The sequence below is a fragment of the Zophobas morio genome, unplaced genomic scaffold (assembly GCF_036711695.1).
Source record: "Zophobas morio isolate AGI-343-1 ecotype UQ-CSIRO unplaced genomic scaffold, CSIRO_AGI_Zmor_V1 ptg000026l, whole genome shotgun sequence".
NCBI lineage: Eukaryota > Metazoa > Arthropoda > Insecta > Coleoptera > Tenebrionidae > Zophobas > Zophobas morio.
This window is the reverse complement of record NW_026972131.1, coordinates 15,268,014-15,282,438: the sequence shown is the minus strand read 5'-3', so window position 1 is coordinate 15,282,438 and position 14,425 is coordinate 15,268,014. Positions and strand designations below refer to the sequence as shown.

Here is a 14,425-nt window from a genome sequence, read left to right as displayed (position 1 = left end):
TTTTGTGGTGACGTCATAAATTTTTTAGGGGGGACGACCAAATACATTTTGATCAAAAATTTACCATGCTTATGATAATTTTAAAATATCTTCAAGATTTCGAAGCATTCGGTTTTGTAGTTCCTGAGTAAATCAGTAAAATAAACTTACGCTTTCATTTATTTTCTTGAATCACCCCGTATATGCAAATCCAAAAAATATGAATGGAGTGATAGATCACAAGTACAGACTGATCATATTTTGTACATTTTAGATATGATTTATTCGGCAAATTTTCGAGCTGACGTCATCAAGTTTTTGGAGGGGATAAGCAAATATATTTTGACTAAACATTTATTATGCTCTTTATGACCTTAAAACATCTGCAAGATTTCAGAGCATTCGGTTTTGTAGTTCCTGATTAAATCAATAAAATATATTTACGCATTCATTAATTTTTTTGAGTCACCCTGTATATGCAAATCCAAAAAATATGAATGGAGTGATAGATCGCAAGTACAGACTCATCATATTTTGTACATTTTAGATATGATTTATTCCACAAACTTTTGAGCTGACGTCATCAAGTTTTTGGAGGGGGTAAGCAAATATTTTTTGACTAAAGATTTATGATGCTCTTTATAGCCTTAAAACATCTGCAACATTTCAAAGCATTCTGGTTAGCAGATTAAAAATTAAATTTCAAAATGTTGTTTTATAATTTTGATTTTTTTTCCAAAAATCTGGACGTTTCGGGTGAAAAGTCGATTCGGAGTTGTAAACTACATGTGTAGGACTATGTTATTTTATACAATTGAAAACCCATTTACTATGTACAATTTTGAAGTGACGTCATCGCATTAGTGGTGGGGATGATTAGACAAATTTTGGTTAGCGTTTTACCATCTACATGATATTCTTAATATAAGTACAAAATTTCACAACAATCGGTCGAGTACTTTCGGAGATTGTCTGTCTAATAAAAATCCGGGACAACAGACGGACAGACGGACAGACGGACAGACAGACAGACGGACAGACAGACGGAAATGGGAGACCTATTTCTTCGTCTTCTAGGGATCATGAAAGATCGAGAAAACGTAAAAGTAGAGAGTCGGCCGACGGACTCGATTACAATACTTCCTTTGCTTACGCTCGGGAAGTAAAAATCATCACAATGGAGACAGGGCGGGTGGGCGGGCTTACATTTTGCCTCAACACAACGTGGAACTTAAAACATGTTTAAAGTGGAAAATTTGTATAGGGAAATATCGATTTTGCAATTAGGCGCCGCCTCATAATTGCAAAATCCATATTTAATTTACAAAAATGTACCATTAACCATGTTTTAAGTTTCTTGTTGTGAAAAGATGGCTATTTATTAAGCAAAAAGGGAAAATATAAGCCCCGCCCACCCGCCCTATCTCAATTCTGATGATTTTTTTTATTCGTCTTAAGCCGAGGGGCAGAGATTATTTGTAAAATCCTTATTTTTCTACAAGAAATTACCATGTGAAATATCTTCTTAAGTAATCGTATTATAAGTGTGAAAATGAGCCGAAAATTTTCAAAATTAGAGTAGTTCTAAATTATATTATTTGCTGATATCAAATTCAACTTCTGTGTCACAACCAATAAAATGAGTCATCAAAACGGAGTAGGGGTGGGTGGGGCTAGTTTTAACTTCTTAGATTCTACCTCTTGTTTATTCAAAATTCAACTCCTATTTTACAGAAAATAAAAAGTTGAAGTCAGTAAAATAAAGGAAGGAAGTGGGTTGAGCTAAGTTTATCTTTTCGCTACAGAGACTTTAAGCAAGCAATAGCCCCGCCCACTCTTGATTCTAGTGATCACTCTTAATATTATTAATTAATTACAACGTTATTATCCTACTGGAGTCTTAGACAAAGGGGTGGAATCTTTGCCGAAAAAGTATTGAAGAAGTCTAAAAAATTTTTGTGGAAAATATTAAGTTGGTGCTAGATCAGCATATCAGATGTGAGAATTATATTCAAAAAATAATATTACTGATGCTCCTCCCACTAGCAGAAGCTCCTCCTTATTAAGTCATTTCATTGGTCTAAAGAAAAGGGATGGCGTTTACACTTGTACCTCATGATACGGCAGTCGTTTTTCGTATACCTAACAATTAAAATTTTATTAAAAAAAATGTAGTTCCAGATTGTTTTATTTGCTGATATAAAATCCAACTTCTGTGTCACAACCAATCAAATGAGTCATCAAAACGAAGTAGGGGTGGGTGGGTGGGGCTACTTTTGTCTTTGTTTTAAATCTTCGTTTCTACCGCTTACCAGTTCAGAATTCAATTCCTGTTTTACAATTAATAAAATATTAAGGTAGTGAAATGAAGAAAGGAAGTGGGCGGAGCTAAATTTACTTTTTTCTCTACAGGGTCTTGATTCTAGTGACCAGTTTTAATATTGTTAATTAACGACAACGTTATTATCTGATTGAAATTAAAATTTCCGTTTCAGGGCCAATAAAATGAGTCATCAAAACCGAGTAGGGGTGGGTGGGTGGGGCTAGTTTTTACTTTGTTTTAGATCTCAATTTAACTCCTGTTGTACACTAAATCAAATATTAAATTGGTGGACTTTAGGAAGGAATTGGGCGGGGCTAAGTGCACTTTTTGTCCACAGAGTCTTTAAGCAAGCAACTAAAGAGTTCAATCGACTGAAAATTGCTGTCAAATTATAGATAAGCTTCCGGTAATTACTAATCCGAAACGCCGTCACGATATCTATTCAAATAAACGTGAAAAATGAGCTAAAATTTTCAAAATTTTTCAAAAAAAATGGTCAACATGAGTTCAATCGACTGAAAATTGGTTTCAAATATTGAAGCCAAAGTTTAAACCCCGCTCATACCTGCCCTGATCTAAATAGTCATGAAATTTTCATTCGTTGGCAGACCTAGGGGTCATCACAATTGAGATCGGGTGGGTGGGCGGGGTTTTTATTTTGCCTTTTATTCTTAATGTACATAGTATTCTTATAACAACACTGAAAAACACGTTTTTAATTTCTTGTAAAGAAGTAAGTATTTTGCAGTTAAGCTCCGCCCTGTTGGCTCATGACAAATAAAAAAATCATCACAATTGAGATAGGGTGGGTGGGTGGGGCATGTATTTTGCTTCTATTTTTCTTAATATACATAGCTATCTTTGCACAACAAGAAACTTAAAACATGGTTAAAATAGTTTTGCAAGGAAATATGGATTTTGCAATTATATATTGTGAAAAGGTAGCTGCGTATATTAAGAAAAATAAAGGCAAAATATAAGCCCCGCCCACCCGCCCTATCTCAATTCTGATGATTTTTTTTATTCACAGTGAACCAAGACGGCGGAGATTAACTGCAAAGTACTTATTTCTTTACAAGAAATTAAAAATATGCTTTTGAGTATGGTGTTGTTCAAAAAATACTTACAATTTTTGTAGGGAAATATGGATTTTGGGATTTGGCTCCGCCTCTAGGTTTGTCAACGAATGAAAACTTGATTAGTAGATTAGTACATATTTAGATCAGGGCAGGTTTGGGTGGGGCTTAATCTTTGATTTTAATTTTTTCTTAATATACATGGTATTCTTTGAACACGATACTCAAAAGCATGTTTTCAATTTCTTGTAGAGAAATAAGGATTTTACAGTTAAGCTCCGCCCTCTTATGTATTTAACTGCAAACCCACTCATTGTGACAGCGATTGCACTCGATGAACGAATTTGTCTGATGACATAAGTAACATTTTGGCCTTGTTTTCCAATGTTTTTTTTCTGTTCCATTCTTAGCTCAAAAAAATGCCCGGCATGTTTTCACGATGCGACATTTCCTGTTTTCCATTTGCGTGTATCTTCATTGTTCGTTTCGTAACAACAATTAAACAACCCATAAACATAAAACAAGCTCTGAAATCCCTACATAAACAAATAATCCGGTTACGCTGACGTTATACCAATTCACGCCAAAAATAGCCTTACGCATGTGTCAACAACCGACTGCAGCCCGTATTACACCCACAAATCCCCAAAAAAAGAAAAACAACAAGTAAATTCCGCATATTTTCGGTCGAGTTTTAATACGAAAATAAAATTATTTTTACGCTTGTTCTGTTGCTCAAAAGTTGAGATAAATTTGCGCCGCTCTAAAATTCCTGCCATCGTGTAAACGCCATTTTATAACCTTGTTTTGTCGTAAGTGACTCCATGAAAACATGGACGCGTTGGTATCAATTTAACCAAAAGTAGTGTTTATTAATTAAACAAGTGCAGTTATATTGCTGGTAATCGCCGTATTTCCTTTGGTAAGTGTTAAACAAGCAATAAATTGTAAATAAATCGCGTTCCTAACACGAGCCTCCCGTTACAAGCATGGCTTATCTCTTTGTGAGTGGGTGCATGCATTTAACATCAAAGGAATGCATTTTTTAACGAAATTAACAATTGCGTAATGCAAAACCAGTGATTTTCGTTGATTTTCGTCATTTTTACACAGGTACCTGTTCGCTATGAGTTTCCTGCAACAAAACGCAAACAGAACAAGTAAGTTTTCGAATTGTTCATTAATCAAACAAAAATGACGATTTTTCGCGAAATAGTGCCTCAGGGGCACTTCCAGCGTGCCCCCAACGACCTCCCGGTCATGTCCGCGAAGGAACAAACCCAAATGTGGCACCAGAACTCCTACATGGATGACTCTGGGATCCACTCGGGTGCTTCCACCCAAGTCCCATCCATCAGCAGCAAAGAAGAGGAGATGGACCTCTTCGACCTGGACACGCACAGGTTCACACAAAATCATGACGAGATCAACCAAACCGGCCCCCAAACAGTACCTGCCACCATGTTCCAAGACACCTTGGACGAAAACATTGACATTTCCTCGCCGCAGTTCCAACAGTGTGTTCCGGAGCCGCCCCCGGAAATCGAAAAGCAACACCCGGTGAATTTGATGGACTATCAGGACGACACGGACCTAGTAAGTCTTATTAGTAGCATTGTTTAAGTATATTATAGTTGGACAACCTAATACAAATTTTACTTCGCCTAAATAGTGAGCTTTAGGACAAGGAATCCAGGGGGCGTGGGACAATTTTTTCGTCAACGCGCATTTTCACTACAGTGAGCCAACGTATTAGGTTTATTTTACCCTAAATTAGATGGCGCCATCAAACATTAGTAAAGGCAAACACCCTTCACTCTGCTCTTATACGAGGAGTTATCCATAAATCCATAATTAACATTGTTCCGTAAACAGTAATGTGTATAAACATATATGTACAAAATATGAAAATATACTTGACACAAAAAATATGAAGCAACGCGTTGTAACGTGATAAGAAAGAATTGAATTTACATGAATTTGACGCATATTTTTATTTGACTATATCTGAAGACTGACAGAAACTTTCCAAGGGTTTTTAAACTGGTATAATTGTTTAGTTTTACAAGATTAAAGTAAAACAAGATTTTAAGTAAAATTTAGATTCGTGGTGTTACAAAAATATTAACACAAAATGAAAATATATGTTCAAAGTAAATAACAGAATGACATAAACTTTCGGCGTTAACATTACAAATAATTACAAAAGAGAAAAAAACGCATTAAGAACTTAAGAGGCATGTTTGTAATATTGAGTTGTTGAAGGCTGCTTTGAAGACTGTTTGTTTCTATGAAAAACAATTGCTGTTATCGGATATTTTGTTCCAAAAATACGAGATAACTAATTGTTTCTTGAACTAGTTTCCGTAACTTCTAAAATTTAAAAAGGATACGCCGTTCTGCTGTAATAAAATCTAGAATAAGGTCAAAATCACACTAATATTACATCTGATTTTGTTAACCACATGAATATAATTTACATTAAAATAAGTTACAGACATTGTTTGAAATGTTTATTATAGTTCGAAAACAAGATAAAATAAATAAATAAATAAATAAAATGTGCAGTTTATTAACTTCAGAATTTTAGTATAAAAATAATTATGTTTGAAGCTTTATTTTGTCTGTTCGATTTTATTGGGTGTATTGGGCCCCTCTCGGGATATAACACCGATATCATTGCACTGACCCAACGTTCTTCAACCCATGGGATGATTTATTACTTCCGTTATGCTGGCCCTACACACAGCGAGTTGGTTTTCGGATTTTCGGCTAGATCTGCACAGTTAACTCTTTGCGCACTGCACACTGACATAGAGTATTTTGTTCACGCGAGCATCAAAAACATTACGCCGAAAGCACTTCTTCAAGTGTTATTTTTTTTAAGATGTCGTATTTGTCAGCGTCTCCAAAATTTTCATCTTTGCACAGGTCAACTAATTTTTCGTAAACCGCATTTTAAAATTTTTGTTATTGTATTTTTTAATTTTTAATTTTCTAAGGCATGAAAAAATCCCATATAGGTTTCTATGAATTTATTAACGAAATCAACTGATAACTTGTGCGCCATTTTGTGTTAATTAACACCAATAGTGATTATGATAATTTTATAATTATCATTTTAATGAAATTGTGTTCTTCACTTCGCGAACGACAGCAAACAATTTAAAATTACCGCTAGTCAAGCACCTGAAAATCCATCTCTCCCAAATATGTCTTTCTTGGCACGATTTGTAATCCGAAGTCTCCCTCCACAAGCAATTTTTCGTCGCCTGAGAACTTGTTTGATCTACAGACCAAAGCACACTCAGGCCAATATCGGCTTTAAGGGTGGCGTCTGGTTCGGTTTCGCCCAATACTAAATGCATTGAAAACATCGTCGTAGTTTCCGGAATTGCATTTTTAAAATACTGAAATCTCCAACCAAGTCAGAATCTAAGTAAACCTGCATTCTGCTACCGCATCACAGCTCGTTTAATGCCGATTTCTCGTTTCAATAGATTTTGACTTTTCGCGAGTTATTTACCTCAGTCGTGGATTTTTTAATATTATAAATGGTATCAAAAGAAAGCTGACACTTTTCCCCAGGGGACCTCCCATCTCAGAATGCAAAAAACTTCAGCACTTCGTCAAAAAATGCATCAATGTGCCGGTTAAAATGTGATGTAAAAGTTGTTCAACTTTATAATTTTTTTTTGTAAAAACTGCATACTAGATATGAATATAAATATGGAGGTCCCCTGGACTGAAGTTTGTTAATTCGAAATATAATTTTTTTAAAGCGATATATCTCATATTTTTAAAATGCAACTCCGGAAACCGCGACGATGTTTTCAATGTATTTAGTATAGGGCTAAACCGAACCAGACGCCAGCCTTAAGCCATTTATCTATAAACCGATATTCGTTAGAGTTGATCTGATACACATCCACTACGAAGAACTAACCCATTTCGACCATTGGACTTTACAACGAATAAGTGAACAAAGTTCTTGAACATCTTAACGATTTAATGCATAATGTTCCCGAATGACAAAATTTACATTTCAAATTGTATTATCAAATTACACTCACCAAAATTTGTCACGAACAATGAAATGATGCAATCTCCAAATTTTACAATAGTAAAATTGTAGTTTCGCCCCGTTTACGGTTTATGCATCCGTGTCGAGTTTTCGCCTTAGACGTCAAGATTTTTGGAAAAAAAAATCAACATTTTCCAATTTATAATGTTATTTAAATTTTAAAACGTAGAATAGTCCTGATCTTGTGATTTATACCTAAATACGCTATTGGGATTTTTCGGCTTGTCGATTTCTCGATTTTTCAACTTTAAATGTCTCAATTTTTCAATATTTCAATTTTGGGCTTTTCCGATTCCTCCATTCCTTAAATTTTCTATTTCTCGATTTTTTTATTTTTCGATTTCTCAATCTTACGATATTTCAATGATACGATTTCTCAATTTTTGTCCTCTTCAATTTTGCGGTTTTTAAATATTTCGATTTTTCAATTTTTCAAATTTTCACGTTTCTAAATTTTCAGTTTGGCAATTTCTAAAGTATTTTTTTTTCTTTGTCCATTTCTGGACTTCCTAAAGTTTCGATTTTTCACATCTTCAATTCTTCAATTTTTCGATTTTTTAAGATTACAATTTTTCAATTTTGCTTTTTTAGATTTTCGATTTCTCAATTTTCCAATTTTTTAATTTCTCAATTTTTTGAATATTTCTTTCAGTTATGAGATTTTTCAATATTTCAATTTGTCGACTTTTCGATTTTTGAATTGATGGATTTTTTTTGATTTCTCGATTTTTTACTTTTTGGATTTTCAATTTATTGTAAACTTTAGATTTTTCAATTCTGCGACTGTTTAATGCTTCGATTTCTCAATTTTTAAACTTTTCGATGTTTTAATATTTCATTTTTTAAAATTCTAGGTTTTTCGATATCTCGAGTTTTCAGTTCTTCTATATTTCAATTTTTCAATTTTTCGATTTTTTGAATTTTAATTTTCGATTTTCCAGTTTTTCTTTTTTAAAATTTTTCGATTATTCAATTTTTTAATTTCTCAATTTATCGAATTCAGATGTTTCGTTGTTTTGATTGTTCAATTTCTCAATTTTTCAATTTTTAACTTTCCTTTTCGGCTTCCGACTCCTCAATTTCTCGATCCTTCGATTTTTCGATTTCTCGAAGTCTCAGTTTTTTAATTTTTCGATGTTTCGATTTTTGGATTTCTCGGTTTTTCGATTTTTTTCTTTTGAGTTTTTCAATTTCTGGATTTTCCAATTTTTCAATGCCCCGATTTTTCAATTTTTCAAATTGAATTGGATCTCTGGATTCTTCAATTTTGCGATATTTTAATTATTCAGTGTTTTAAATTTTAGTTTTTTCGATTTTTTGACTTTTCAGTTCTTCAGTATTTAAATTTTTGAATTTTTCTAATTTTTGCGTTAAATTTGCAGTTTTCTGATTTCTCAATTAATCTATTTTTGATTTTCCCACTTCTCAAAGTTTCGATTTTTCAGTTCTTCAATTCTTCGTTTTTTCGACTTCGCTTTATTGGTTTGCCGATTTCTCAATTTTTGGATATTTCTTTCAGTTTTGATATTTTTCAATACTTCGATTCTTTCATTTTTCGATTTCTAGATTTTTCTATTTTTTATTTTTGGATTTTCAGTTTTTTGTTTTTTATTTCAATTTCTCAATTCTTCGACTTTTTCATATTTTAATTTTTAAATTTCTAGATTTTTCAGTTTCTCGAGTTTCCAGTTCTATATTTTAATTTTTTAAATTTACGAATGTTTAAATTTTTTGAGATCTCAATTCATTGAGATTCGGATGTTTCGATGTTTTGATTATTCAATCTCTCGCTTTATCAATTTTTCCATATTTAAGTTTTCGATTTTTCGATTTTGGCCTACTTCGGTTTGTCAATTTTTTGATTTTTTGACTTCTCGATTTTTCGACTCCTCGATTTTTTTTGTCTTTTGATTTTTCGATTTCTCGATGTCTCAATTTTTGAATTTTACAATGTTTCGATTTTTTGATTTGTTGGTTTTTAGATTTTTTGCTTTTCGGTTTTTCGATTTATCGATGTTTCGATTTTTGATTTATCCGATTTTTCAATTGTCCAATTTTTGAAATTCTCGACTTCTCGATTCGTTGATTTTTCAGTTTTTCGATTATTAAATTTTCGATTTTTTTTTTTTGATGTTTGGATTTCTCCATTTTTCAGTTTTAGGATATTTTAACTTTTCAATGTTTTAAATTTTAGATTTTTCGATTTTTCAGTTCTTCAATATTTTTTTATTTTTCAAATTTTGACGTTTCTGAATTTTTAGTTTTCGGATTTCTCAATTAATCTATTTTTTTATATTCCCATTTCTCCACTTCCTAAAGTTTCGATTTTTCAGTTCTTCAGTTTTTCAATTTTTCGATTATTCAGGTTTTTGATTTTTCAATTTTTCGATTTTTTAAGTTTGCGATTTTTAGACTCTGCTTTTTTGACTTTTTTGTTTCTCAATTTTTTAATTTCCTAATTTTTGGATATTTCGTTCAATTTTGTGATTTTTCAGTTTTTCGATTTCTCAATTTTAACTTTTCAATTTTTGAATTTATTAATTTTTTTCGATTTTTTGAGTTTTCAGTTCTCTATATTTGAATTTTTCAATTTTCGGAATTTTTAAATTTTCGATTGTCCAATTTTTTTTTATTTTTCGATTTTCCAATTTTTCGATGTTTCAATTTTTGAATTAACCGATTGTTCAATTTCTCGATTTTTAAATTTTAGATTTTCCAATTTTAATTTTTTTGATTTTTTTATGTTTCGATTTCTCGATTTTACAATTTTCCCATAAGTATTTGAATTTTTCAGTGTTTTAAATTTTCGATTTCGAGGATTTACTGTGTTACAGTAGTCATCAGTCATTACTCATCAAGAACGATTATTGCTGTGCGTTAAAATGCCAACATACTGATAAGCACGTACATACAAGACACATTTAAGGCTGTTTTAGTATAATTTTTGCAATTTTAAATTTATTTCTTGATGTCTAAATCGTATATATTTAAATGGTGATGAATATTTTGTGATACAATCTTAGGATAAAATGCATTTTAGTTTCAAAAATAATATGTATTTAATGATTTGACTACTGTTAATAAAAAAAATACGTAAGAAGATGTTCATATTGAATTAATTTGGTGTTCATAGTTTGATGATAATCCGTAGTTATTCTGTAGGCAAATTAGATGACTTGTTACTTATTAATTAAAGTAGTGGTCGTTTAATTTCGTATACCTTTAAAGTGGACGAAGGGACGCATATTTGTTAGCCATGCAGTTCATGGATAATAGGTATACCGCGATAATATTAAATTTTTGTTACCTTAACCTTGAAACAGGTATGCACTACATATACATAATTTTACAGTAAAGTCTTCAACACGTACGTTTGCTTATTTTGTGACTGCTCCCCGTACAACGTACTGATTAATACGTCCGTTTACTACCTTATCGACATCACGTGCTTACGGACTATTTTTACCCCCTTTCGTATAGGTTGTCCAACTATAATGTACTTAAACAATGTTAGTAGTCTCACACTCATTTTTTGTTTGTTTTTTTTTTTTTTTTATAATAGGTGACTCGTGCCATCCCGGAACTGACTAAACTCCTGGGTGACGAAGACCAAGTGGTCGTGTCTCAAGCGGCCATGATGGTCCACCAGCTCTCGAAACGGGAGACCTTCAGGCTCGCCATTCTGAGCAGTCCGGAGATGTTGGGTGCTCTGGTTCGTGCCATTTCCAATTCCAACGACCTGGAGACGACGAAGAGCGCCATGGGGACTATCCACAAGCTGTCGCAGCATCGGACCGGGCCGTTAGCTATCTTGAAATGCGGCGTGCCAGTCCTGGTGCAACTGTTGAGCTCACCCGTGGAGAGTTTGTTGTTTCTGGCCATAACGACGTTGCACAACTTGTTGTTGTACCAGGAGGAGGCCAAGGTGGCGGTGCGGAACGCCGGAGGATTGCAAAAACTGGTGACGTTGTTGCGCAAAGACAACGTCAAGTTCTTGACGGTGGTCACCGATTGTCTCCAAATCCTCGCCTACGGCAACCAAGAGAGCAAACTGATCATTTTGGGGGCGCAGGGTACCACCGAGCTGGTGCGCATCATGCGAACCTACGACTACGAGACCCTGTTGTGGACGACATCGCGGATATTGAAGGTGCTGTCGGTCTGCTCCAGCAACAAGTCCGTGATCATCGAGTGCGGCGGGCTCTTGACTTTGGGTAAACACCTCTGCAGCACCAGCCCCCGCCTGGTACAAAACTGCCTCTGGACAATCCGCAACCTCTCCGACGCCGCCACGAGAGTCAACGGCCTGGATGACCTCCTCGTGTCTTTGGTGGACTCCCTCAACTCCAAAGACATCCAAGTCGTCACCTGCGCCTCTGGCATTCTTTCCAACTTGACGTGCAACAATGAATGGAACAAGAAACTCGTCTACGAAATGAACGGCATTGACACCATTATTCACACGATCCTCGTCGCCGAAGACCGCGAAGAAATCACCGACCCGCTGGTGTGCACTCTGCGGCATCTCACGGCGAAGAGCGAATTCTCCGATAGAGCTAGGAGGGACATCGTGGAGAGCAGCGGCATCCAGGTGATAATGAAGCTCCTGAATACGTCGTGTAGCTGGCCGGTGGCTAAGGCGCTAATCGGGCTAATTCTCAACCTGGCGCGCTATCCAGATAACGTGGGACCGCTGCGCGAGTGCGGAGTGGTCCACCATTTGATTCAGCTGCTCCTGCGCACTTTCCAGGACATCCAGAGGGTAAAAACGCCGAAAATAGGGAGCCGGGTTTTAATTGAATTGGGTTTGTAGAGGGGCGGCGGGGCGCAGAGGACGGCGAACGGGGTGAGGATGGAGGATATCGTCGAGGGGACTGTCAACATTTTGCATATACTGTCACGTGATTTGTTTTCGCGGACGATCATTCGCCAGGAGATGGCGATACCGATATTAGTACAGCTTCTGTACAACGAGAAGGAGAGCATACAGAGGGCTGCGGCGGCGGTGCTCACCGAACTGGCGGCGGAAAAGGAGGGGGCAGATATTATCGAGCAGGAAGGGGCGACGACGATTTTGACGGAGCTGTTGCACTCGCGCAACGAAGGTGGGTCTTCCAGTTACTTTTTTATCTGGAATTTAAAAATTCGTTGGTTTGGTTTGTCTTTCTTGCAGGTATCGCCTCCTATGCGGCGACAATATTGTACAGGATCAACGAGGAGAGGTCCCAGTTCCAGGAGGAGACCATCTGGAATCCCGACTTCGAGATGGTCGCGGAGCTGCAAGTAAGAGTCGCTTTTTCGCCCTGTTTCTGTTGAATCGAGTTAGTTTATTGCTTGTCTAGCGTAGATTGCACTTTTATTTTTATTTTGCATTTTTTTATTGGTTATTTTAGGAGATTTTGAGTTCTGACCAATCATATAATAATGTTTATAATCAAGAGACATCCAGTGTGCACAGCAATCACAGTAGCCAACCTTTTCAGCAGCAAGGTAATTAAATCGTCCCACAAGAACTTTTCATTTCGTAGTATAGTTGCATGGGCTTACCTGCATGATTGTGGGTCGTTGCGGTCGGATGGGGGCGTTTTTTGATTGGCGTTTTTGCAGGATTTAACCAGGTACCAGTAGAAATGCCCGGGTTGGAAATGAGCGCACACGATAGCGGCAATAGCTCTAGTTACTCTGCATTGTTAGAAGCTATGGAGGTCACGATGGCCGATACAGATTCTGATTTGAATTTTAACAATATCAACCAGTTGCCTTCCACACCACAAGATAACCAAGCCACAGATTGGTACGATAATCCAGAATTTTAGTTTTTTACTGAATATTTGTGATACAGACTATAATTATTTATTGCATGCTTTGTACGATAGCTACCGAAAGAGACTTAAGCAACAGCAATATTTTACGTCGTAAGACTTTATTTTAGTGTTTCTATTAATCAATCGTATTCCTATACTTAGATTTACGTATGTACTAGTATATCACGACCATTTAGACTTTAGCAATAATGTGTTGAAAATGCCGTAGCTTTACATAATTACCGACAAAGAGAGTAATTATTTATTTTTATTACGTAACATAATTTTATATTTATTAGGTTTTATTTGCTTTAAACAAAAGAAACAAGATGAAATTTCGTAACAAAAGTTTCGTGCTTCATTATTGATCTCCATTATTTATTTTATTATGTGCGATAATAGGTATAACCGAGGACGGAACAAGCAGTGACAAAAAGTTACAAATTTTTTTTCACGCGTTAATGATTTCTATAAGAAGTTACGCAGTTTTATCTTGTGTTAAAATTATTTTAAAAGCAATTGTTAGCACTGCCTTTGTTCATATTCTTATTTATGTTATTAGTAAAATATTTAACCAGATTTTACCTGATTTTATACGCCCTACCTGGTATCCTTGCAGACCCGCAAAAAATTCGGACGCTTCTACTCTCCAAATGTTACGGAATACGAACACGGCGGCTTCGTGTGTTTGACGAGTTTATTTGGAAATGGAAAAATCGGATATTTAGGAACGTCAAAAATTGCAAAATTGAAAAATTGTGAATCTGAAACAACGGAAAATTGAGAAATCGAAAAATGAAAATATCGAGAACTCGAAAATTTGAAGAATTGAAAAATCCCAAAACTGAATTATCTAAAAATTTAGAAGTCGAAAATTGGAAAACTGAGAAACCGAAAAGTCGAAAAAACGAAGCAGAAAAACTGAAAAAATCGAATTAACACAAATCAACAACATGAAAAATCAAAAACCAAAAAAGCGCTTAATCGGGAAATTGAGAAATTGAAAAATAGAAAATTTAGAAAAACGCTTAAAAAATAAAAAACACGAAAATATGAAGAATTAAGAAATTGTAGAATGTAAAATTGAAAACGGTGTAGAAATTTTAGTAGTTTGTTGATTTAATTTAGTGTGTTTGACTTGTGTAAAACTGTATTTGTA

General features: G+C 34.9%; 1 protein-coding gene across 1 annotated transcript; it reads left to right on the top strand.

The window, feature by feature from the left end:
* The first annotated feature begins 3,979 nt into the window (after nt 1–3,979).
* LOC135136166 (armadillo segment polarity protein-like) lies at nt 3,980–13,845 on the top strand. The gene is made up of 8 exons (XM_064065324.1): nt 3,980–4,300; nt 4,492–4,538; nt 4,595–4,974; nt 11,025–12,224; nt 12,276–12,567; nt 12,636–12,745; nt 12,856–12,952; nt 13,070–13,845. Exons 2-8 carry the CDS (start codon nt 4,505–4,507, stop codon nt 13,276–13,278), a joined length of 2,322 nt encoding a protein of 773 aa, XP_063921394.1. The 5' UTR covers nt 3,980–4,300; nt 4,492–4,504; the 3' UTR covers nt 13,279–13,845.
* The last annotated feature ends 580 nt before the right edge of the window (nt 13,846–14,425 follow it).